This window comes from Monodelphis domestica, chromosome 1 (assembly GCF_027887165.1).
Source record: "Monodelphis domestica isolate mMonDom1 chromosome 1, mMonDom1.pri, whole genome shotgun sequence".
Lineage (NCBI taxonomy): Eukaryota > Metazoa > Chordata > Mammalia > Didelphimorphia > Didelphidae > Monodelphis > Monodelphis domestica.
Window position 1 is genome coordinate 326,231,171 of NC_077227.1, and position 27,857 is coordinate 326,259,027.

Below are 27,857 nucleotides of genomic sequence, written 5' to 3' on the forward strand. Positions count from 1 at the left end.
GACCAACCCCAACTCACTGGAGATTCTCTAATCCACTGCATTCTGCATTGATCTCCTCTCAATTCACACTGCTAACACACTAGTTTGGGGCCTTAAATCTCAACTAGATGCTTTTTCTTCCAGTCCTCCCTCTCTAATCTACCTTCCATACAGCTATCAAAGGACTAAGACACAGGTTTTTATCATGATCCTCCCCAACCAAAAAAAATCTTATGTGGTCCCTAGCCTCTAGGACAAAATACAAACTGGTGCTTAAGGCCCAACACAAATTGGTGCTATCCTACTTTTAAATTTTTTTATGTTATTATAATTTTGTTATATAATTTTATAATGATAAAATTATAGATTTTTTATATTTTCATTTTTTAACCAATTATATGTAATAACAAATTTCCAGACAAGTTTCCCTAAGTTATATGATCACATTTATCCCTGTCCTTATCCTAATTTTCTAGACTTGTTTTCCTCATGTAAGAAGGGGAGCAAACATAAATTAACTACTAGGTGCCAAGCACTGTGCTAATATTGTCTCATTTATTCTCCTAACAATCTTTTGAGGGAGGTACTCTTATGATCTCCATTTTATAATTGAGGAAACTGAGGCAAACAGAGGCTTAATGTCTTGCCCGGGATTACACAGCTTATATCTGAGGCCAAATTTGAATTCAGGTCTTCCAAACTCCAGACCCCAAACTCTTACCCATTGTGCCACCTCGATGCCTCCCTGACCATTACTTATTCCTCTAAAATTAACATTCCATTTATTACTTCCATATATTTCCCTAAACCATAACCTAGTCAAGGAATAGAATTCCTTCCAATCTCTATCAGAAGCCAACTTTAAGGTCCCCCTCTAGTCCCATTTCCTCCATGAAGCTTTCCCTAATCCCTCTAGTTGTTAATGTTCTCCCTCCTCAAATTATCTTATATGTTTCTCTGCCTGCATACTGTTGTATCTCCCTCCCTCCATAAAGAATGTAAGCTCCTTGAGGGCAGGCCATCTTTCACATTTCAAACTTGATATCCCATTGTTTAGCTCTGTTTCTAGCATATAGCTAGATAGAGAGCATATAACTGTTTGTTAAATTGTTGCATCATCCTATGGGCTGCTTAGAGGTTCAGGTATTTGTGTAATGCCTTGCAAACAGCTCTTCTCCTTCCCACTCACTGAATCACAACTTGTCATAGGTGTGACTTGAAGCATGCAGAGTTCCTTTCTGTTCCCACAGGCTATAGACTATCCAAGCATGCTCTTATAAGGCCCCTCCAAGCTTTAGAAGCTAGATGTGTTAGAACACAGCTTGAAATACAGAGGTCATTTATGTAGAGTTTATAAATATTTGGATAATGTAGGTTTCTATGGAAATCCGTACCTCCTAGGGATAGGTCAAATAGATTGTTTTTTGGTTGTTTTCTTTTAAAGTGGGTTCCACATGATATATTCAGTAATAGAAACAAAGAACTTTTGAATCCAGACTGAAGCTGCATTTTAACAACTATCAAAAAGCCTTAGAATAAAGGAAATCTTGGTTCTTTACCTTTTCAACAAGTCCTAAAGGGAGAAGTTGCAAGGACCATTCAAAGGCTACCCAGGAAATCCCAAGTAGACATTGTTCTGCTAACAATGTTTTGAGGATGGAACTTCCAGCATTAATTGGTAGGGAGAAAGAGCAAAGGATGTTAGGCCCCATGAAGGGCAACAAAAAAACCCCAAAACATAAAGCAATTAGGGGCAATATCTCTAGCATTTATGAGAGTTATGGTAAGCCAAAAGGCTGTATGTTAGCCTTGGGGAAAAACCAGCAAGAGGCAACAGGTGAAACAGACAATATGTGCAAGCATGGTTACTTACCCACTCATAAAATCCCCAAATATGTACAATCCATTCAAATTTGGGGACTGGCAGCCGCGGTAGACATAGCCTCCTGTGACTGACTTTCCCATCTTGTGTGGATATGCATAGATTGGAAGGACATCATCTGTAGGGGAAGACAAATGACTTCTGTTTCCCTCATGTACTTGAAGACCAGCCCAGGGCCATACCCAGTCTAGTTCCAGTCCAGGAGGTGGATCAGACATGATCATTGGCTTGAAATATTTGAAGGACTAACATGTGGAGAAGGGATTCCACTTGTTCTGCTTAACCCCAGAGGGCAGAGCTAGGAGCAATCAGTCAGGAGTTCTAAAGAAGACTTTGGCTCAATGTAAGGAAATACTTCTTAAATGGAGCTATTGAAAAGTGGAATGGGCAGAAGAAAAACATATGATTGATTGCATGGTTCGATGGGTATATGGTTGGGGATGTTGACTTTGAATTATCACTCTATTGCAAATACTAATAATATGGAAATAGGTTTTGAAAAAAGATACATGTAAAACCCAGTGGAATTGCTTATCAGTTCTGGGAGGGAGGAGGGAAAAGGGGAGGGAAAGAATATGAATCATGTAACCATGAGAAAATACTCCAAATTAATTATTCATTAAAAAAATTTATGGGAGCAACTGGGTGGCTCAGTGGATTGAGAGCCAGGCCTAGAAACAGGAGGTCCTAGGTTCAAATCTGACCTCAGACACTTCCTAGCTGTGTGACCCTGGGCAAGTCACTTAACCCCCATTGCCTAGCCCTTGGCTCTTCTGCTTTAGAACCAATACGTAGTATTGATTCTAAGACAGAAGGTAAGGGTTTAAAAAATTTTTTTTAATTTAAAAAAAAAAGAAAAGTGGAATGGTTTACTTCACTAAGCAATGAGTTGTCCATCCCTAAAAGTCTTCAAACAGAGCTTTGGATGATCATTTAGCTGCAGCAGGGTCTCCTTTCCTGATGTAGTTTGTACTAGAAGTCTCAAGTAATCTATTCTCAAGCTCTTTTAATTTTGGGATTCCCACATCCTAACTTTTCTTCTTTTTCTTCTTCTCCAATCAAACTTACTGACCCAGATGTCTTCTCCCTGGGCCAGGAGAAGAGAGAGAGAAGTTGGAAGGGCCACCCTAAATCTTCCTTAAGTCACAGTTTAGAGTAGATGTCCCTTTTGGAAGTATGAGGAAGTCAACCCCTTCTATGTTTTATTTATTTATTTTTAAACCCTTACCTTCCATCTTAGAATTGAGTCTAAGGCAGAAGAGTAGTAAGGGCTAGGCAATGGGGGTTAAGTGACTTGCCCAGGGTCACACAGCTGGGAAGAGTCTGAGGACAGATTTGAATCTAGGACCTTAGGTCTCTGGGCCTGGCTCTCAATCCACTGAGCCATCCAGGTGCCCCCAAGAATAATGTTTTTAAATGAATAAAATGGATTGCAGTGACTTACAAAGGCAATTAGTAATAATGAAATAAAGTGATCAAAATATCATTTTTAAGTTTACTGAAACTATGTCAAGAACTCCTGATTTAGAGAATTTTCAGTTGGGCACTGTCCTAAGAAGGAGCACATGTCATCACATTTTGGGTCAGGGATGTAAGTGAGCTAGAGGGGGAAAGATGGGCATCTGGAATCAGGAAGGCAGCAGCATCTATAACTCTAAGAAGGACAATGACTTCTCTCCCACTCTAAGGCTGCTTATGTTCCTAAACTGGATTTATACTGTGATTACAGAACTGTTTAATAGGGACTGCTGTGACTTGGTTAAGAGCAATGGCCGTGGAGTCAGATAAATCTGAATTCAACTCCAGTCTCAGACACATCCTAGATGTGTGACCCTAGGCAAGTCACTTAATCTCTGATTGCTTGTCAAAATGATCCACTAGAGAAGGAAATGGAGAACCATTACCATATCCTTGCCAAGAAACCCCATGGACAGCTGTGCTCCATTGAGTCCTGAAGAGACATATACAACTGAACAACATAAAAATGCTACAAGAGAGCCATGTGAGACCACCTTGGGGCACAGTCTTGCTTTGGAAAGTCTAATTTTCTGGATAATTTTCTCTGTGTGTCTCTGTTTACATCTTCCCATGATATACATGTCCTTCCCTGAGAATATCTTACAAAATAATTTTTCTTAAACAATTTGAGGCATAAGGCCTTGGACCCAAAGGACACCCAAAGCCTAGAGAAAATCTGTGGCAGAAGAGTAATGGCATCTACATATTTGAAAGCTCTTTCTCAGTCTCCTTTCTATCCTTGAAAGTCTGTATAAAGGTCATAGAACCTTTGCATTCAGAGGTCGAGTCCAGATCTCAAAGATGACTCAAGAAAAACCTGATACCCTTTCAGACCCATTCTGCCATACTGAATTTCATCTCATAACCAAAGCACAAATCCTCTCACCCCAAAATATCAAAAGCCTAAGTGGATCATGTATCATGGAGTAAAAATGAGTTTGGAACAATTTCTCTGCATATCCCCTGGCTACTCTGCTTATTCTTCAACCTAACTGAGCTCAGTTCCTTTGCTAACTGCTCAATAGCATCTTTGTGGTTAAGAAAATTAAGCATCTTGCTCAGCCACATCTAGGTAGCACAGTGAATAGAACATCAGACCTAGAATCAGAAAGACCTGGGTTGAAATCTGGCCTCAGACATTTCCCTAGCTGTATAATGCTAAACAAGTTACTTAACCCTAAATTGCCTAGCCCTTACCACTCTTTGCAGGCATAAGGTAAGGGTAAGAAAAAGCATTCTGCTTTAAGGAAGTGCCTACCAGTTCTACTCACAAATGGCAGCCCTTGTGATCTTAGGAAAAAAAAAAACCATCCACCCCAAAGTGTTCTGAATGACTTTTCTACAAAGAAATGTCTAAGAGAAAAAAAAAAGGAGGAATCACATGTAAGTGGCTGAATTCCACCTGGGAAACAGAATTTTGAAAAGTAGGGTTGGTAATTTAATTTAAAAATTTAGCCTCATAGCCATTGCCTATTTGCTCTCTGTTAATTCTTTCCTTAATTAATAGCTAGTACACAATAACCTATTAGCCTTGGATAAGAGAAGTAGGGATAGAAAGAAGCAGTTTGTTCTCTACCAAACTATAATTGCTAGGAAAGATTCTAGCATCCAGTGGGGTCAGCATCCAAAATTAGAGTACTGTGTTTAGTTCTGAGTACAACATTTTTGGAAGGAGAATGACAAACTGGAGTAGATCCAGAGAAGGACTACCAGAATGGTGAGATTAGAAACCACAACATATAGGATCATTTGGAATAACTGGGAATGATTAGCACAGTGAAAAAAAGGCTTAAGGTGAATATGTAGCTCTCTTTAAGTGCAGTGACTATACAAAACTTTTAAAACTCTGAAAAAAGTATCTAGCCAATAGTATCAGCTAGTTCACAGGGTTTCTTTATAAACCCAAAATGCCAAATACACTGCCTCCTGGCAACACTCCCAAATACCCCAAAACAGATTAAAATGTCATTGAGAAATATTTAAGAAAAAAATAAAAATAGAATAGAATACAGATAATATTACCATGTGGCTAAGTCAATGTAGAGCCATAAGAAATTCTTGATGTCCATTTGAGTGATCTCTTCCATTTGAGCTTGTTATGCTATTTGTATCAAATTGTGTCCTAAAACTGATCAAAGGTTCATTAAAGGTACTCTAGATTCCAGTAATGGAACGATGAGCCCGACAAATGAATTATTATATAGGGACCCAGTTGAAGATCTGGAGTTGTTTTATCTATAAATGAGAAGACTTAGGGAACACATGGTTTCTGTTTTTAAATGTCTTACAGGCTTAAACAATGCCAGAACTAGAAGGAATTTTAGAGACCATTTAGTCCAATCTCCTCTTTTTTACAGATGAGAAAGATAAAGATCAAAAAAGGGAAGTGACAGGATAAGGCTCATAAACATGGCAGGGGCAGCTAGGTGTTACAGTGGATCAAGCACCAGTTGGGAGTTGGAAGGACCTGGGTTCAAATATGGCCTCAGAACTCTGTGTGTATTTGTTCAAGTCACTTAACCCCATTTGTCTAGCCCTTGTCTTTCTATCTTAGAGTTGTTACTAAGACAGAACGTAAGGGTTTAATAGGAAAAAACACACACACACAATCTTGAAGCACATTGTCTTATAACGTAGTGACATCCCTGTCACTGGAAGACATCAATCAGAGATTGTGTGACTAGAGGAGATCATAGAATTTTAAAAACAGAAGAGACTTAATATAGTCCAGAAGAAAGAGAAAGGAAATGGGGTTGAAGAGCTGACACAGAACTTAACAAAACAGGGAAGCACATTTGGAGGGAGAAGGGTACACTGTACTTGATCTGTGATTTCATGGGTATGGTGAACTCCCAGTGAGGAAAGTCATTGATCAGCCCTTGTTTTTTAACATACAGCCTCAGAGGGAAGCTTCCTCATCCAGGAGTTCCCTATACCAGTGAAATCACAAGTCCATTCCCAATCTCCATTGTAGAGGAGATCAATGCTTCAACTGGAAGGTTAGACTAGATAATGTCTGAGGTGTCTTCCAACTCTGAGAGTCCATAAGGGTCTAGAAACCATTCCTACTAAAGTACAAGGTGTGGCAAGAGGGCAGGGGATGGAGTTGGCTTAAACAAATTACCTAGTGAAGAATTGGCACATAGTTTTTTATCATAGCACTCAAAGCCTTCTCTGGCCCTCCATCCATAGTTCTTCCCCTTCTCTATGATGTCAACCTCTTCAAATTTGTTCTGGCCAACATCTCCACAGAAGAGCCTCCCCTGCCCTTGCTTGGTGATGGGGTCTCCTCGGTCGAAGGAGCAGCGCCACATGTTCCGCACACCATAGGCATAGACTTCTGGCCGGGCAGATGGGTCATCAATAAAGGGATTATCAGGGGGGATTCTGTACAGAGGCCCTCGGTCATTGTGATTCACATCAATCCGTAATACTTTGCCAAGTAAGGCTGACCTGGATACAATTAGAGGGAAAAAAAAACAGAACTTAACAAAACAGGGAAGGACATTTGGAGGGAGGAGAGGTACTAGATGTGTGATTTCATGGGTATAGGGAACTCCCAGTAAGGAAAGTCACTGATCAGTCCCTGCTTTTTAATGTACAGTCTCAGAAATGTGTTTCATACATTGAGAGGTTACATGATATGCCCAAAGTCAAAGAGCCAGTATAGGTCAGAGACAAGGCTTGAACCTACATCCCCTCTTGACCTCAAGGCCAATTCTCTATCTGCTATGCCATACTGTTTCTCTTTTATATGGAGGTCTTTAGGGTCTACAAAGCTGACCACCATTAATTAATTAATTCATTCATTCATCCAGTCTTGTGCTAGATCCTGGGGTTACAAAGACAAAATGAACCAAGGAACTTTCTATCCTCAAGGAACTTCTTTTTATTGTTTTTCAAATTCTTCATGATGCCATGGATCATGGCTATCCATAGCATTTTCTTAGCAAGGATCCTGGAGTGGTTCTCCATTTCCTTCTCCAGTGGATCCTTTTGTCAGAGAATCAGAGGTTATGTGACTTGCCCAGGGTCACATAGCTAGGAAATGTCTGTAGCTGGATTTGAACTCAGGACTTCCTTACTCTCTAGGTTCAGTGCTCTAACCACTGAGTCACAGCCACTTCTGACATGTACTTAGTTTTGGATAATTATAATCCATTCCAATTCATCTGGTCTAAAATCCTCCTTTTATAGACCAAGAAACTCAGGTCCAGCTAGGTAAAAGGACTTTCCCAATGTCACACATGGAGTAAATGATAGATTCAAACAAACACCCAAAATCTTTCATTCAATTCAGCTGAACAAACATTTGTTCCAGATTGCCAATTAAATAAAAGATCTTACTATATTGTTTTCTTAGTGTGTTTTTTTTAAATTTAACATTCATTTAAAAATTTTTAAGTTCCAAATTCTCTCTCCTTCCAGTTCCTCCCCAACCCATTGAAAAGGTAACCAATATATTTGTTATGTATGCAAAGCACATTTCCATATTAATCACATAAGATGTTTGAAGCTGGAGAGAAAAAACATCAGGATAAATGAAATGTGATCTCTGTACCAATTAGATCTCATGATTTAGGAGGATGATAGAACGCAAGCACAAATAATTATAGTGCAAGATCAAATGTAAAGGTATATCAATAGTGCTTTATTAGTTCAGAGGAAGGAAGAATTACTTCCGACCATCAAAATCAAGGAAGGCTGTAGAGAAGAGGTGGTTTCTCAGCAGACCTGGTAGAATAGGCAAGATTCCAACTGGCAAAAATGAGTGAGGGGACAGGGGAAGGAAAGGCATTCTAATTAATGGGAACAGATAAGGGAAACAGAGGCAGAAAATAGTGAAACATGTGAAGGCAATAATGGATTATTTACCTTGGCTGGAATATAAGATATGTGAAAGGGCATGATAGGAGGTGGTGAAACCAAGCAGAGCATCAAATCCAGTCAGAATGCCTAGTTCTAACAGGTTCCAAGATAGAAGAGTAGTAAAGACTAGACAATGGGGGTTTAGTGACTTGCCCAGGGTCACACAACTGGGAAGTGTAGGAAGCCACATTTGATCCCAAGACCTCCCATCTCCAAACCTGGCTCTCTATCCACTGAGTCACCTACCTGCCCCCAAGTCATTTTTTATTTCTGTACATCTTAGTTTCCTCATCTAAAAGAGGAAAAATATAACTATATTGCCTTTTTCCTGGGATTGTTGTTAGGATCAAATTAGCTGAGTTCTTAGTTCCTATTTTCTGAAATCTGCCTTTAAAGTCATTCAAAAAACTAGTAAGTTCATAAGGTCCTTGCACATGAAAGAAAAATCACTATTTGTGATAGCTTTAATTATTGTAATTAGCAATGTACTCTCTATTTTTACTTGACCTCAGAAAGATTTCTATCATCTATCTCACCAAGGGAATCAAGCCAGCTGCCTTAAAAATCTAGAGTCCTTACACTAGTTAAATGCTAATTTTGTTTTTATATTTATTTATATTTATATATATATTATTTAGTAAATTTGTATGGGCCACCTGTTTATTAAATTGGAAGAAAAAGATAAGTAAAGTCAACTCTCAATTATCCATGCCAGTGAGGAGAACTGCTAGATAAGATGATCTAAAACCACAGGGCCTTGACAGCCAAGGATAGCTTTCTGGTCTCTCTCTTTGAAGAAAATCCTATATAGGACTCAGATTTTCAGCAAATGATCTTCATTGGAGGCTAACTAAAGATAAAAATATATACATAGAAAATAAGAATATACAGGTACCATCTCAACACTACTTTTCCTTAATGCATATTAACTGACATAATTCAATCAATAAATTAAAAGAGAAAAATAAAAGTAGTACTAATGTTCTAGGCTCAAAAGAGTCTGATCAAAAGCAGGTGCTTCAGACTGGAAGGGATCTTGGGAGAGCAAAAGCCCATCCCTTTCTTCCAACTATCTCCAGTAGGGGTGCACTTGTAGTATCCTAGTAAGGCATCCTGATTCAGTGGGCACAAACTCCTCTCCACCCCACTTCCCTACCCATCCCATGGCAAAAAAAAAGAGCCTTTTATGACTGGGAAAGTAGACTCTAAATGATCACCATAGTGCAAATATTAATAATATGGAAATGGGTCTTGTTCAGTGATACATGTTAAACCCAGTGGAATTGTGCATCAGATACAGGAAGGGGGTTGGGGGAAGGAGGGAAAGAACATGAGTCTTGTAACCATGGAAAAATATTCTAAATCATCTAAATACTTTTTTTAAAAAAGAGCCCCTTACTTGTTTTGTGAGTTTCCAAACTTCCCAAATGGATCTCCTGCCATTCCTCCATCCCCAGTGAAGATGTAAAGATACCCATCATCTCCAAAGAGCAATTGTCCCCCATTGTGGTTAGATGCTGGTTCTTCAATTTCCAAAATTATCCTAATAAAAAGAAAAGCTTCCCAGGTCAGAATGTCACATTTGGAGGGGATCACAGAACCCAGAATGAGCTAGCTGGAAGGGCCGTTGTCTCTATAGAGTCCTTTCCAACTCTGACATATACGATTCTAAGAATACAGACTATTAGAGCTAGAAGGAGTCTCTGAGTCACAGAATTTAGCATGTCAAAGCAGGAATGATCCCCAGAGATTAAATAAATCTGACTTACTCGTTTTACAAATATACTGAGGCCCATAAGGAAACAAATTATTGGGCTATTCTTACTTATTCCACTCAACTGATTTGTTTCATTCAACTCAATTCTCTGGACAACTCCTCTCCAGCTACCTAGACCCTTGCTCCACCCTGGGGACTACTTACCATTCATAACTTATTCCAATCCCAGCTCCCTCATTCTTTGGATTGCTCTACTCCCTCATCTAACATTCTGCCCTGGTATGAGTCTACCAGTCCCTTTCTTATCCTGCCTTGTACTCTGCTTTAGTTTTCCAGCAGCCTTTATGTTTTGTCTTCTTATTAAAATGCAAACTCACTGAGAGTAGAAATCATCTCATTTTTCTAGTATTTATCTCCCCAGCACTTAGCAGGGTGCCTAAAACATAGCTTTAAGAAATGCTGTATCTACTGGACTACTAACTATTCCCCAATCTCACCCTCCCCACTTCTCCTGATCATGGACTCAGGTTGTTACCCAGGCCACATAAACTTTCCAGGTCCATCTCAAGTATCAACTTCTTCTCATACCATTCCTTTTTTGATTCCCAATTAAAAGTTATCTTTTCCTTCTCATATTTATTGTGGCACTTGATCTGGATCTCTGCTGTGCCCATATTGTATTCTCTCATTAATCATAATACCTCATCAGTTGGCTCAAATAAGTTTTATTTCCATTTTACAGATATAGAAACAAGTTTGAGAGGTAAAGTGATGTGCTCAAGCACACTACTAGTAAGCAATTGAAGCAGGATATGAAATCCAGGACCCTTGATTCTAGGCTACGATGACTCTTCAGAAAGTGGCCAGTGAGATTTGGCTATCAGGAGAGAGTGATGAAATCAGAGATGACCGTGTAGAGGTGACTCTGAGCTGGATCATCTCATGTTGTGGATTTTCTTTACCATGCCCCAGAAATGTCTTTATTCTGCAACCTTACTCCAACTCTGAACTTCACATCCTGGAAGTACTTGCCCCTGTGGCTTCTTCCTCCAATTAGATGGCTCCTTCTAGAACTTCCATCTAAGAAGGACATCTAGACCAGTCATGTTTCCATCATTTCCAGGATATACTTTGGATTCTCTCTTACCCTCCCCAACCCTTATCCTTTCTCCATCTTTTTCAGCTTCCTTTTTTGTGTTATCTTCTCTCATTAGAGTGAACCTCCTTGATGGCAGAAAATTTCTTTTTCCCTGCCTTTGGATTCCCAGTGCTTTGTAATGTGTCTGACAAATAGTAAGTGATTACTGACTGACTGAGCCTTAAAAGATGAGAAGAGAGAAAAGGACATCTTTTCCAGGCATGGAAATACAATCTGTATACTGATGAGGTATAAAATGGAATGTCCCAGATACAAATGACCATAATGGATTTATTTGAAGAAATTTTAAAGGAGAGAATGATGAAACTAAAGGGGAGCAGGGTGAGAAAACAGCACAATTGAGTTACAAATGGAGAATTCCAAAGAAATGAATTAACAGAAAATATTTATGCCTTTTTATCCTTACTGTATACACTGTTCTGGTAAACTTGATGATCTTATTTTCCAGCCCCTAATAGATTAGAAGCATCCAGTAAGAGTGAAAGAAAATGGTTGTTGAAGATAAGCACATGGCCAAGAATGAAAAAAGGATTGCTGATATTAAGAGGAAAATCTGAAAATTATTTTTAGCCTGGTGAAAAGGTTGAACAAGAAGCACTATGACTTCTTAGAAAGAGCACTGGGTTTATAGATAAGAATTTAAATATCAACCCTGCAACTTATAACCCAATGGGCAAGTTAATTACCCTTCCTTCATAACCTGGGCCTTTCCCACCTTTCCAATCTTCTCACACCTCTTTCCTCTCCAGGAATTCTCTGATCCAATGGCACTAGCCTCCTTGATGTTCCTCACATATGACAGGCATTCCAGCTCCCAACCCTGGACATTTTCACTGTCTGTTCCTCATGCCTAGAACTTTCTCCCACTTTTAAAAAACCCTTCCCTTCTGTCCTAGAATCCATACAGGTATTGGTTCCAAGGCAGAAGTGCAGTAAAGGCTAGGCTCGGAGATTAAACTGGGGGGGTTAGCTGACTTGCTAAGGAACACACAGGAAGCCTTAGGTCAGATTTTAACCCAGGTCCTTCCCAACTCTAGGCCTGGCATTCTGCCTACTGAGCCACCTAGCTGCCCCAACTTGCTCCCTCTTTACTTCTGCCTCTACCTACAGTTCCTTGTCCTTTAAGAAGCCTTTCCTAAATCTTCCTACATGTTAGTGCTTGCTCTCTGAAATTACCTCCAATTTATCCTGTATAGATATATTTGCAGTTGACTTGACTTTGTAGGTCTGTTTCTTCATTTGTGAAATAAGAGGTTAGATCAATCAATTAAACAGCAAGCATTTATGAAGTTCTTATTATGGCCTAGGCATTATACTGAGGGATGGGTATAAAAAAGAATGGGTTAGATCAAAATGATCTCTTGGGTCCCTTCTGGTACCACATGATAGCTCTAAGTTTTGAGTCCGAACATTCCACAATTTTAAACTTTAAACTATCAAAGGAATATATGATATATTTGAGGAAATTTTCTGTTTCAAATACTCAAATTTTTTCTTAAGTTTTGCTTCTCAAAGGGGTGAATTTCCACTAGCTAGAAAATGTAACTGAACCAAATTAGTCAATTCCAGAGGATTTCAGACAACCAAAGTCCTATTGTAGTTTTTTACTTTGTCTTCCTCCCTCCCCTAGGAATTCTGGGTTGAGTTCTCCCCAAAAGGCACTACCTTTCAGATCTGTGGTCCACAGTATTCATGTCATCAGGGGAAATCTTGAACTCACTGATGCGGATCCTCTCCTCGTAATCGACCTCCACAGAGTAATACACATAGACTTTCCCAGTATGCTTAAACTGAGGATGGAAGACAATGCCAAGAAAGCCCCTCTCGTCCCCTTCCCAGGGAGAGGTGAGTACAACCTCACTGATGTTCAGAAATGGTTTCTCCAACCTTGAATGGTTGGGGAGGTAAGTCCAGATCAGCCCCACCTGCTCAGCCACAAAGAATCGGTGAGTGCCATCATTGGCATGCACCATGGCCACAGGGTTTCGGAGCCCATTGGCTACCTCCACCAGGCAGAGCTCCAGGCAGCCTTCTGTGTCAGCCCTCACCTGACCCAGGTTCACATTCAGATTCTCGTTGACCAATAGTCGAGGGAAGCAGTAATCAGCATCATCAAGTGATAAGTAGCGGCAAAACTTGGCCCGATTTGTTTCCAGGGCCCATAACTCTGGGTCTGGGGAGAGATGACGGAATATGATCCTGCATTTCTGCCATACATCTATACAGTAGTCCTTACAGAGCCCAGGCACTGTCCGGAGGGGTGTGGATGGGTCCTCTGCATCAAACAGGTGTGCCGCATATGGAGAGCATTCCTATAGACACAGAGAGAAACTGGTCTTCATTTTTACCCCAAAGTCTTTGTGGCCAACAACTGTTTTCGTATATAAAAGAAAAAGATTATTTAAATTTCTCTCAAATGGCTCCTCTAATGCCACTTCCTCTAAGAAACTTCTCTGGATTACTCAGAAGAGAGATAATAACTGTGAATATCACTCTAGAGAAAAGATAAGATAAACTGATTTCACAGGTATAGAGAATTCCCAGATAATGAAACTCTCCCTATCAAAGTAATATGGCATCTTCTCTAAAGGAAGAGTTCCATGCTGCTCTCTTTAAGTTGTATGGAACACTGAGAAGCTAAGGAACATTCCCAGGGTCACACAGCCAGTATGTAGAACAGGCAGGACTTGAGTCTAGTTCTTCCTGGCACTGAGACCAGAGATGTATCCACTATACCACATCATTCTCTGCTAAAAGCTATTCCCACATTTATTCACATTTCTATAGTGCTTTTAAAGTTTGCAAAGTGATTTCCCCATAAAAATCCCAAGGAGTAAGTGATATAAGTATTAACAAACCCATTCAGTAAGGGGCAGCTAGGTAACTCAGTGGGTACAGCACCAAGTCTAGAGTCAAGAGGGCCCAGATTCAGATCTGGCCTCAGATACTTTCTACATATGTAACCTTGAGCAAGCCACTTAATCCCAATTGCCTAGCCCTTACCACTCTTCTGCCTTGGAACTGATACTTGTTATGACTCTAAGACAGAAGGCAAAGGTTTTTTAAAAACCAAACCTATTTTATAGATGAGAAAACTGAAGTTTCAAAGAAGTGATTTCATTTACTAATCCACTCATTCTATTCAACAAGCATTTATTAGGTGACCAATCATATAGGAACTATACTAAGTATCAATGATATAAAAACAAAAAACAGAAGTCAGCCCTTGCCCTCAAAGAGCTTACATTCTGTTACAGAAAGCAAGTAGATGCCAGAGCCAAGACATTCAAATCTTGCTCCTTGACTTCAATTCCATTCAGTTCCATTTCCCTTCTCCTACACCTATACTGTTCCCATGACTTTTTCTTACTTGTTCCGTTATTAATGTACTTATGGTTGAACTACTTTTTGTTTTCTTTTATTCCCTTGCACATTGTCTGGCATACAACAGATACCTAATAAATGCTTATCAAATCAAATTGATAAAAAAAGAAGTAAACAATTTCCTATTTTGCTTAGTATCTACAAATGCCTATCCAACTATCCATGTGTTGTCTAGATGCTAGAAAATATATACATCTATTGAATCATGGCAAGATAGAGCTGGAAGGAATTCCAAAATCACTAATGCAAAGTAAAAAAAAAATCCAATAATCACATAACTATAGAATGTCTGAGCTGGAAAGGACCTTAGAAATTACCTAGGCTAACCTCTTTATTTTACAAATGAGGAAACTGAAGCCCCAGAGAGGGAATATGACTTGCCTAAAACCACAAAGCAAGAATGAGATGGAGGGAAAGGAGAGGAGGGTGAGGGAATAAAAAGGAAAGAAATGAAGGAAGAAGAAGAAGAAGAAGAAGAAGAAGAAGAAGAAGAAGAAGAAGAAGAAGAAGAAGAAGAAGAAGAAGAAGAAGAAGAAGAAGAAGAAGAAGAAGAAGAAGAAGAAGAAGAAGAAGAAGAAGAAGAAGAAGAAGAAGAAGAAGAAGAAGAAGAAGAAGAAGAAGAAGAAGAAGAAGAAGAAGAAGAATTTATATAGTGCTTTCTATGTGCTAAACATATGTTACAAATATCTCACAACAACCCTAGTAGGGAGGTGCTGTTATTATCCCCATTTTACAGATGAAATTATTACCCAAAGTATTAATATTCTTACTACATGCCAAACCAAGTCAAAATCAGGCCAGTTACAACAGTGTTACAGAACAGTGTCAACAACAAGCATTTTAAGTGTTCACTATAATATACCAAGTTCACAATATGCCATAATAACAATGTTTCAAGAGATACATGCATATTATATGCCAAATTATCCAAAATCCAAACTTGTTACTGACATTATAATTGAGAAAAAGAAACTTCTGTGACCAAAACTTGGAAAATGAATAATAATATGTGCAAGAAATATCTCTGGAAACTCCCTAGAATTCTTTGCATGGAGTCAAAAGATTTGTCCATAAATAATTTTCTAAAATAATATTTTATTTTTCCCCAATTACATGTAAAAACTTTTTAACATTTGTTTAAAATTTTTTTTTAGTTTCAAACTCTCTCCTTCCTCCCTATCTTCCCTCCTTTACTCCCTCTCATCCCTCTCCCTTCCCTGAAATGGTAAACAATCTGATATAGATTTTACATGTGCTATCATGTAAAACATTTTTCCATATTAGTCATTTTCATACATCATTCGTTCAATATACTTTCCCTCAACAACCCCTGCTGCTATGAAGGATATGAGGCACAATTCCTGTCTTCATCATTTCTTAGGAGTGATAAGGTATATACATGGCAGCCTGTGGTTAAGCGCTAAAGGGTAGATAAAAACTAATCTTCAGAGTCCTTCTTGTCTTTAGGATAAAGTACAAAATCTTCAGTCCGTCATTTAAAGGCCTACACAATCTGGCTCAACTCCCTTTGTAGTATTATTTCATATTACTCCCCTTCATATACCTACTCTCTTCTTTTGCTCAAATTTACCCTACTGGTCTAACGTACCACTGTGTTTCTGCCTCTGGGACTTTCCAAGAAGTAGTTGCCCAAGTCTGAAATACACCATTATGCTTCTGCCTTATTATCCATAGCATGTATATAGTCTCACACATAGGATTTAAAAATACTGGCCTTAAAATTATGCTTTTTAAAAAAAAATGACCGGTGTTCATAACCTTTACAACTCAGAGATGTCATTGCTACATATAAATCCCAAAGCTATTAAAGACAATAAATATCAAAATATAGACCAAAATATTCTTAGTAGCATTTAATTATAGTAGCTAAGTACTAGAGCAAAGCTAAACAAATTGTGGTTCATGAGGCAATATTACTATATACTGTAGGAAACGACAAATATAAAGAAAAGTATTCAAGACATGAATTGATTCAGAATGCAAAAAGACTAAGAAAATGAATATTTATAAAATTATATGTATAATATAAAATTATGTGTATATATTTAAATATACATATATAACTCATGTTAACAATATATGTTCTGTGGGTATTTATGTGTATTTATATACACAAATGTATGTTGTATATAGTTTTTAGAGATTTTATTTATATTCTTCTGGTTGTGTATATAATAACAACAATGTAACATATACATGTAATGTTTATATATAAATATATAACATAACAAATTATATATGCATATAATATATATACACATAATAACAATGTAAACAGAATGTTTTTAAAAATTGAATACTATGTAATTATTGTGATCAAGCTTGGTTCCAAAGAAAAGTTGGGCAACTACACCTCCCACTCCTCTTTGCAGTGGCAGAGAATGTGGATGTGGAATATTACACATACTGTCAGAGATGACTGATGCATTAATTAGTTTTTGAGAAATGCTTTTTTCTTCTTTCTAAAAACTCTTTGTTACAAGAGATGGTTTGTTAGATAAGGGAAGCAGAGAAATGTTTTGGAAATAAAGATGATACAGAAAGACAGGATATCCATAAAAATAAGATTAAAAGTAAAATAAAAGTTTGTTGGTTGAATATTTGCCATACTTTGAAAAGAAAAAGATCAAAGATCTATAGCTTTTGAATCCATTCTTTCAAGTGGAATTTATTTATTGACCAATTGATAGTTTTCAAAAAATAAAATACATTCTGGTGAGAGATTCTGGCATTCTAGAAGTAAAAGTGACAGCATTTTGCTCTCTGCAAAGCAAACTTTACATAGATTATCTCATTTGATCCTTACTACAACTCTGTGAGGTAGATGCTATTATTATTTTCATTTTACAAATGAGAAAACTGAGACTATATAATATGCTATAAAAATGTAAGCTTTTGTTATTATTATTGGAGAATTTCAGACCACTCAAATGAAAATTTAGATGGAAGAGCCCCAGAAATGAGAGAAAAATAATTCAAAAGACACCTTTTAAAGTGTTGTTCAGTTATTTTTTTTTCAGTCATATCTGACTCTTTGTGGTCGTATTTAGTTTTCTTGGCAAAGATAGTTGATGGACCAATTTAACATTTTCTTCCCTACCTCATTTTACATATGAGGAAACCGAGGCAAACAACGTTAAATGACTTGCCCAGGGCCACACAGCTAGAAACTGTCTGAGACCAGATTTGAACTCAGATGTCTTTCTGACTTCAGACCTGGAACTCTTATCTACTGCATCACCTAGATGCCCAGAGGGCAGCATTGGACTAGGCAAACCATATCATCTGTAGACCAACAGATGGCAGCAGAGAGTAGCTTAGGAGTGGGTCTCAGCTCATCTCATTTGATGGTATCTGCAAAGGCTCAAAAGTGTGGGTTACTTTGGCTTTATCTCTTTCCTACATTTGTGTCTCCAGCCAGACATATTCTCTACATGTGCACCCTTTAATATGGTACCAGAGAGAACAATAAACTTGAAGTCACAGGAACTGAATTCAAATCCCAGCTATCACTGGATGAATCACTTCAACTTTCCAAAGCTCCTTTTCCTCGTCTGTAAAACAAGGGTGTTAAACATGATGGCCTCTCAGACCCCTTTTTAGCTTATGGTCAAGTCAGCTATCCATTAGACACCTGCTCTGTACTAGGCACTGTGCCAAATCACTGGTGGTATGATCTTCAACATCATCTTCCCTGGCCACCTGTTTATTTCTTTTTTTCCCATTAAATTTTTTTTTACCCAAATTACATGAAAAAAAACCCACAATTTTTTTAAACCCTTACCTTCCATCTTGGAGTCAATACTGTGTATTGGCTCCAAGGCAGAAGAGTGGTAAGGGCTAGGCAATGGGGATCAAGTGACTTGCCCAGGGTCACACAGCTGGGAAGTGGCTGAGGCCAGATTTGAACCTAGGACCTCCCGTCTCTAGGCCTGGTTCTCAATCCACTGAGCTACCCAGCTGCCCCCAAAAAACAATTTTTTTTAACCTTCATCTTTTTAAAGTTTGAGCCAAATTCTCACCCCTCCTCTCTCCCTCTCAACCCTTCCCCCTCCCTGAGATAGCAAACAATCTGTTATAGACTTTACATGTGTAATAGTATAAAACTCTTTCCATATTAGTTATTTTGTGAAATAAACAGAAGAAGAGACAAACAGAAGAAAAGAGAAGAAATAAAGTAAAATATACTGTCTTTTTCGTTTTAGAGGGGGGGTGGTTTTCTCTAGAGGTGGATAGGGTTTTTGATCATGAGTCCTTGAGAGTTTTTTTTGGATCATTATTACGCTAGGAATATCTAAGTCATTCATAAATGTTCATCATATAATGTTGTTTTTACTGTGTACACTCACTTTGCATCAACTCATGTTGGTCTTTCCAGATTTTTCTTATATCAACATCATCAATTTTTATAGTACAGTGGTATTCCATTACAATCATATATTAAAACTTGTTCAGCCATTCCTCAATTTATGGACATCTTCTCAGCTTCTAATCCTTTGCCAACACAAAAAGAGCTGCAATAAATATTTTTGTAGAAACAGATCCTTTTTCTTTTTTCTTAAATCTCTGGGATATAAACCTAGCAGTGATATACTTGGACCAAAGAGTGTGCACAGTTTTAAAGCCCTTTGGGAACAATTCTAAATCACTCTCCAGCATATTTGGATCAGTGTGCAACTCTACCAACAATGCATCAGTGCTCCAATTTTGCCACATCCCTTATCAACACTTTATTTTACTTTTCTGTCATTGTAATCAATCTAATAGGTATGAGATGTTTTAATTTGCTCTAATCAAGAGCAATTTAGAACAGTTTTTCATGTGAATTCTTCATCTGAAAATTACCCATTTTTATCCTTTGACCATTTATCAATTGAGGAATGATTTATAATCTTATAAATTTGATTCAGTTCTCTATATACTTGAGGAATAAGGCCTTTACCAGAAATACTTGCTATACAAGTTTCCCCCAGCTTTCTCCTTTCTTCTAATTCTGACTGCATTAGTTTTGTTTGTGCAAATATTTTTTAGTTTAATATAATCAGTTATCCATTTTATATCCTTTATGCTTCCTATCACTTGTTTGATCATAAATTCTTCCCTTATCCATATATTTGATAGGTAGACTATCCTACACTACTCTCATTTGCTAATGGGGATACCCTTAATATCTAAATTGTGTACCAGTTTTGACCTTATCTTGGTATAGAGTGTGAGATGTTGGTTTATACCCAATTTCTGCCATACCTTTTTCCAGTTTTCCCAGAAGTTTTTATCAAATAGTGATTTCTTATCCCAGAAGCTTGAATTTTTGCCCACCCAAGTTTCCTAGCCACATGTTTCTCCTTTACCATTAATCATCTATAGAAGAGTATACAGTGACATGGCCTGGTCACTTATTTTGTTATGCTCTTTCTCTTTTGTTTTGGATTAATGTTTTCTCCATTTAGTAAGAGAAACACTTAGAAGAGAGGTTCTTGAAATGTGGTCCTACATGAATGCTGATTCATATTACTTTAAACATGGGGTAACTTTTGGGGGACCCAGGAGTCAAGAAAGGAAGGGGGAGAGAGGAGAAAAGAAGAGTTGGTAGAGATGAGAAACATATTCCAAGGTGGAATTTGTTCATGAAACATAGACTAAAATCACTTTATAGCTTTTGACAACTTCAACACTGTAGAGCAAGAATAAGAATATTCTTGGCTCCACTACTTACTAGCCAATCTTACTATTGGGAAGTTAATCACTGTGCCTCTCTGAACCTGACTTTCCTTGTCCATAAAATAAGAGTTATAAGACACCCTCCTACATACACATATACACCCTGGGTACTTCAAGAAACTCTTAGGATGAATTTTTTTTTTAATAAAAATTTAAAAAAATTTAAATAGAATACATCTAAATTGGTGGGAAAAGGGGCCAAGAAAGAGAGAAAATTTGGAACTGAAAATAAAAACAAAATGTTTAAAGAATACAGAGAAAATATATGGAATTATAGAAAGAATACTGTATTTTAGATCAGAAGATCCAGGTTCAAATCCCATTTTGGCTAAGCTCGTGATAATGGGCTGGGGGGAGGGGGGATCACTTTATCTGTCATGGCTTTGGTTTCCTCTTACATTAAAGAAATTCTTTAAGATTCCAATCCAGCTCTAGCATTTCCTAAGATTCCTATAAGATCCACAAGGCCCAGGGACTGTGTTGTTTTAAAAATCTGTTGCCTGGTGTCTACTGAGCTCTGCAAACAGTAGGTCTTCAAGGTCATTTAGTCCAAACCAGTCATTTCACAAAGGAGGAATCTTAGCCCCAAAGATTCAGTGACTTGCCCATGGTCACACAATTAGAATGAAGAATTGGCATTTAAACTAGGCTTTCTGATTCTAGAAACAGCTCTTTTCCCAATGATGTGCTAATGCTGAGTGAATGTGGAGTGATATACCCAGGCATGAGCTGGAGCCAGCTTCCAAATGATTGTTAAATTTTCAGTGTGAACACATAAACCTCAGAAATCAGCAAATACTACAAACTAGGGCTTGGTTTATTGTTTTACTGATTGTTTAGACTTAAGAAAGTGATGGGAAAATGTTAATAATGCAGATGAAACTTAAAAGCATGTCATGCATATTTTTTGTAAGCCATTTGTTAAACATATACCAGAACATTCCTGAATTTATCCCACTATAATTACTTTAAAAAAACCAACAACCTTTACCTTCCATCTTAGAATAAATACTGTATATTGGTTCCAAGGCAGAAGAGTGGCAATGGGGGTTAAGTGATTTGCTGAGTCACACATTTAGGAAGTGTATGAGGTCACATTTGAATCCAGGACCTCCCATCTCTGGGCTTGGCTCTCAAACCACTGAGATACCTAGTTGCCCCCATTACACTATATTTTCTCTTATTATCTTTCTTTCAATCAGAATCAGACACGTTTGTATATACCAACTTTCTGAATTTGAAAAGAGATTTTTAAAAAACATTGATTACATAGCAATGAACATGATAGGGTAAGGGAAAAGATATGATATTATCATCTTTGAGAATGGGAGAAGGAAAACAAGGAAGGTGAAGGACAAGAACCAATTCAGAGGCCTGTTCCTAAGAACCAGTATTGCTCAGTTTAATAATAAAGAAGAGACATTCTACATTTGTTCATCCATGGGAAATTGGCCATTTGGCTCCAATGTACAAACAATAGACATAATAACCACAGTCTACATGTTGGAAAGTCAGATATCAAACCTTAACTTCATTAGATTTCTGCTTTGTTGCATCACTGTCTGAAGTTCCAGCCCATTGTAAAAGCTATTTCTGAAAACACAGAATTTGTAGCTCCAGTTTATCAAGTATTATTTGGAAAAAAATAAATAGCAAATAAATGAATTTAATTTTAAATTCACAAAGATTAGTGGCAGCTCAATATCCCAGAAGAATGAGGAGTATGCAGTCAGGGGCCTAGAGTTTCAGTCCTTGTTCTGCAACTTACAACTTTGGACAAATTACTTAATGTCTCTGAGCTTCAGTTTCCTCATCAGCAAAATCAGAGGATTGGATTAAATGAATTAAGTTCCTTTCTAGCTTTAAAATATGTGTTCCCATCATTTGCCAAGGGAAGAAATTAATTGGAGTTGGGAAGCAGAGTGTTCCCAATTAAGGACTCTTTGAGCAAAGGCTAGATGATAATTTGTTAGAGATACCATTGTTGTTGTTATTGTTCATCTTTCATTTTTGAAAAGAACCAGAGACATTATAGGGTGAAGTCTTGACTAGTTTTAAATGAGGCAAAGTTGCATTAAATTGTTAGCTCCACTCTCTCTTCCAGAGTCATTAAAATCCAGTAGCAAGACAAAAGTCAGGATGACTGGCAATGGCCCAGGATACAGTGGATGACCTTGGTGTCTTCCATGTTTGGCCAAGCTCTAAGTGGTCCACAGTGCCTGCTTCACAGCCTATGGAACAAATTGTCCTCATCCACCCATTCCACCAAAGTCTTCACACGCTTGGGGTAGGCATCCTCCTAACTCATCAATGAGTTTGAGACCAGTTGGTTACTTTCAACCTGGTTTAGTCCCTCTGCTGAGATGGTTTTACTGAAGTGTGGCCACTGAGCATACTACAGTTTCTTGGAGCTGCGCTTGAGAGTGGCAAAAGGTCGACACCAAAGGTGAATGAACAGCACTGAAATGGGCTCCACAAGCCATCCCACAAGAGATGCTGGTACCCCATACATCCCTTCCAACTCTGAAATTCTGCAACTCTGTGAACAGTGTAGCATAGGTGGTGGCAAAAATAAGATAAATCAAATTTAGACTCCATTAATTAAAGGCATCATGTCTGGAACAGCGAGGTGGCACAGTGGAAAGAATGCCAGGTCTGGAATCAGGAAGACTGATCTTCTTGAGTTCAAATCTGTTATCAGACACTAACTAGCTATGTGACCTTGGTCAAATCACTTCACCCTGTTTGCCTCAGTTTATCTGTAAAATGAGCTGGAGAAGGAAACGACAAACCAAATGGGGTCAGGAAGAGTCAGAAACAACTAAACAAAATCTGTCCTCAGACACTTTATAGCTGCAAGTCCCTGGACAAGTCACTTAACCTCCACTGTCTAGTGCTTGGAATCAATATACAGTATTGATCCCAAGACAGAAGGTAAGGGTTGTTGGTTTGTTTTTTTTTTAATAATATTTTATTTGATCATTTCCAAGCATTATTCATTAGAGACGAAGATCATTTTCTTTTCCTCCCCCCCCCCCCCATAGCCAACTCGTGATTCCACTGGGTATCACATGTATTCTTGATTTGAACCCATTGCCATGTTGTTAGTATTTGCATTAGAGTGTTCGTTTAGAGTCTCTCCCCTCAACCGCTGTAGTCAGGCAGTTGCTTTTCCTCAGTGTTTCTACTCCCACAGTTTGTCCTCTGCTTATGGATAGTGTTTTTCTCCTAGATCTCTGTAGATTGTTCAGGGACATTACACCGCCACTAATGGAGAAGTCCATTACGTTCGATTATACCACAGTGTATCAGTCTCTGTGTACAATGTTCTCCTGGTTCTGCTCCTCTCGCTCTGCATCAATTCCTGGAGGTCGTTCCAGTCTCCATGGAATTCCTCCACTTTATTATTCCTTTTAGCACAATAGTATTCCATCACCAACATATACCACAATTTGTTCAGCTATTCCCCAATTGATGGGCATCCCCCCGTTTTCCAATTTTTGGCCACCACAAAGAGCGCAGCTATGAATATTCTTGTACAAGGTTGGGTTTTTTTTTAAAGGTCAATGCCAATAAATAAATAGCTAAAAAGACAGTTTTATCTTTTTCTTTAAATTTTCTTTTCTTTTAAAAATTTCTTTCCATGAAATAGGTCTTGATCAATAAGACATGTAAAATCCAGTGGAATTGCTCCTTGGCAATGGGGGGGTGAGGGGGGATAGGGAAAGAACATGATTTATGTAACTATGGGGAAATATTCTCAATTAATTAGCTAAATAAATAAACTTTTAAAAAATTTTCCATGTTTTTTCCATGATTCTTGTTGTCTCCCTCCTGGATTTGACAAGCAATTTCATCAGATTATACATATATTATCACTGAAAATCTACTTCCATACTATTCATTTTGTAATAGATTAATCTTTTAAAACCAAAACCCCAAGTAATATACTCATATAAACAAATGATAAATCATATGTTTTTCTTCTGCATTTCTACTCCCACAGTTCTTTCTCTGAATGTGGATAGCATTCTTTCTCATAAGTCCCTCAGAATTGTGCTGGGATCATTGCATTGCTGCTAGTAGCAGAATCTATTAACATTTGTTTGTCCCACAATGTTTCAGTTACTCTGTATAATGCTCTCTTGGCTCTGCTTATTCCACTCTGCATCAGTTCATATAGGTCTAAAAAGACAATTTTCAAGAGGAAAAAATACAAGATACATCCACTGACACAAAAAGTATGTTCCAAATGACTAATAATAAGAAAACTGCAAAATAAAATAACTCTGAATTTCTACCTCATAGTCATCACCTTGGCAAAGATGATCAAAATGATGATTGCTGTAGTGGTTGTGGGAGGACTCACACACTAATTACACTGTTGATAGATTTATAAATTGGTTCAACAATTCTGGAAAGCAACTTGTAACTATCTTCAAATAGTTCCTATTTTTTGAGAAAGAATGCTATCCACATCAGGAGAAAGAACTGTGGGGGCAGAAACACAGAAGAAAAACATATGACTTATCACTTGTTTATATGGGCATATGATTTGGGGTTTTGGTTTTAAAAGATTGCTCTATTGCAAAAATGAATAATATGGAAATAGGTATCAAATGATAACAGATGTATAACCCAGTGGAATTGCTTGTCAGCTCGAGGAGAGGGGAAGGGAAGAGGAGAGGGAAATAACAAGAATCAAGTAACCATGGAAAAATGTTTTTGAAAAAACAACAAATAGCACCTAAACTGCTATATACTCTTTGGTCCAACAATGCCACTATTAGGCATATACCTCAAAGAAATTAAAGACAGAGGGAAAGAACTCATAAATACAAAAATATCTAGATCTTTTTGTACTTGCCAAAATCAGGAAACGAAAGTAGATGCCCATCAGCTGCGTAATAGCTAAACAAATTATGTCATATGAATGTAATCAAATATTATGGTACTCTTAAGAAGGAAAAAGTTGTATTCAGAGAAACCTAGGAAGACACATATTAATTGAAAGAGAGAAAAATGAGGAAAACCATGAGAATAATGTACATAGAGGTTAATGTCATAAAAAAAGGAAAATAACTGTGAAAGACTCTGATCATTGCAGTGAACAATTATGACTTCAGGAGATGAGGATAAAACATGCTTCCCATCCCTTAATATAGAGGCAATAGAACTCTAGAAGCAGAGGCCAAGACCTACATTTGCAGACACCACAACTGGATAAATTTGTTCTGCTTAACTATACTTGTTATGAGGGAGGGTTTTTATTTGAGAGTAGGAGGAGGTAAGTCATGACAAAGAATAGGTGGGTAGTGACAGTTGATGGCAAAAAAAGAAGAAGAAAGAAAAAAAAGAACAGCTTTGAAACTTTTTAAAAAATACATAAAAGAAAGCAAAAGGGAATTCAGATTGTGGTTTTAATATACTGCTAAATTTAAAACATCTTTTTAAAAATAAATTGGATGTAAGAGTTTATAATTTCTTAAATAATCTTTTTCTTTTCTTATTTGTATTTCAAAACACTCCTTTGTTGTTTTTTTTAAGTTCACAATTTAAAAAATTTTAAAGGAAAATAAAAGCCCATGATATAGGCAGTGTAAGTACTATTATTCCAATGCACAGATGAGAAAACTGAGACAGTGAGGTACAATGACTTTTGTCCATGGACACATAATGAATTTCTACTCAAGTTCAGGTGTCTTTACTCCACATCCAGTGTTTTTTCTACGATACCATACTGACTCCCTTGTTAGCACTCTTTCCTCTAAAAGCAGAATCTATGACAACCCTTTGATTGGGTTCGAGAACCTCTGCCAAGTCTTTCAACAGCTGCTGCTGTTTCCACATCATGACTGACATAGAGAAGACATGCAGTAAGGCCGATTGCGAAAAGTTGACCTTAATTTTCTCATCAGAAACAAATCAAGATGGGCACTCAGAACAAACAACAGTGCTTTTACTGGACTTATTCACTCCTCCATCCTGATAGTTTCTTAGGGGGAAAGTGTGCATTTCAACCTCACTTAATTCTTTTTTTTTTAAATTAATTTGTTTGTTACTCTGAAATTCCAAGATATTTCCTTCCCTCCCTCATTCCCTTCTTCACACAAGAAAAGAATCATTTGACATATATATGTGTATATTTATACACACACACACATAACACTATGCTTTGTTTATATTTATACAGTTCTTTTTCTGGAAGTGGACATTCACAACTAATTCTTCAAACAATATTTCTGTTGCTGTATTTACTATTTCTTGGTTCTGCTCATTACACTTCACAATTTCATGTAGGTCTTTCCATTTTTGAAAAAAAAAACCTTACCTTCTGCCTTAGAATCAGTACTAAGAATCAATTCCAAGGCAGAAGAGTGGTAAGGGCTAAGCAACTGGGGTTAAGTGAATTGCCCAGGGGGTCACAAAGCTAGGAAGTGTCTGAGGCCACCTTTGAACCCAGGATCTCCTGACTCCAGACCTTGTGCTACCTAGCTGACCCCATGGTTTGAGTTTTAATTTTGTCCCTTCACAAAGCAAAGGTATAATATGACACAAAACAATTTTTGGTTCTATTTTATAGGTGTTTCTCCTACTTAAGGGCACAGTTGCCATTTTTCTCTGGAGGGCCACCTGGCAATGATAGAAAAATAAGGGGCCCAAATACAGGTATTTCCACAGTTAAAGAAGCATTTAGTTTAGTTGTGAAGCCAGAAAAAGAGCAGCTATTGCCAAATAGCCATATGAAGAACACCAGCATTTTCTCTCACTTAAAAAAAAAGAAAAAAGAAAAAATCCTGTGATTAGCAGATAAAAATAGGGAGAGTTTAGACATCTAGAATGGTATCTGATAGAAAGGTCCTTTCCACTGTTGTTTATTTATTTATTTTAAAGCCTTACCTTCTGTCTTGGAGCCAATACACAGTATTGGCTCCAAGTGAGAAGAGTGGTAAGGGCTAGGCAATGGGGGTTAAGTGACTTGCCCAGGGTCACACAGCTGGGAAGTGTCTGAGGTCATATTTGAACCTAGGACCTCCCATCTCTATGCCTGGCTCTTAATCCACTGAGCCACCCAGCTGCCCCCCACTGTTATTTTTTAATAGGTTTTTTTTTCAGTATTTTATTGTCCCCAATTACATGTAAAGACCATTTTTACTTTAGTTTTCTAAAATTTTGAGTTCCAAATTCTCTTGCTCCCTCCCCACAGTAAGCAATTTGATATTGGTTATACATGTGCAATCATGCAAAACATTTCCATATTGGTCATGTTTTTAAAGAAGCCATTTTAAAACATACACACATAAAGAAAATGAAGTGAAAAATAATACACTTTCATCTGAATTCAGGATCTATGGAGGTGAATAGCATTTTTCATTAGAAGTCCAGAATTGTCTTGGATTACTGTATTGCTGAGAATAGCTATCCATCACAGATGATCATTGCATAGTATTGCCATTACTCTGTATAACATTCTCTGGTTCTACTCACTTCATATTGCATCCTTTCATGTCTTTCAAAATAGAATGTTTTTCAAGTATTTCCAGGTTTTTCTGAAATCATACTGCTTGTCATTTCTTAGAGAACAATAGTATTCCATTACAATCTCA

General features: G+C 37.6%; 1 protein-coding gene across 1 annotated transcript in view; it reads right to left on the minus strand.

Moving 5' to 3' along the window:
* Positions 1 to 27,857, minus strand: part of HHIPL1 (HHIP like 1) — an 88,956-nt gene that overhangs the window by 42,941 nt on the left and 18,158 nt on the right. Inside the window, exons 2-5 of the mRNA XM_056816414.1 lie at positions 12,790 to 13,436; positions 9,648 to 9,791; positions 6,504 to 6,832; positions 1,853 to 1,979 (exon numbers count right to left, since the gene is read on the minus strand). Coding sequence (XP_056672392.1) covers positions 1,853 to 1,979; positions 6,504 to 6,832; positions 9,648 to 9,791; positions 12,790 to 13,436 — 1,247 coding nt within the window. The remainder of the gene's footprint in view (positions 1 to 1,852; positions 1,980 to 6,503; positions 6,833 to 9,647; positions 9,792 to 12,789; positions 13,437 to 27,857) is intronic.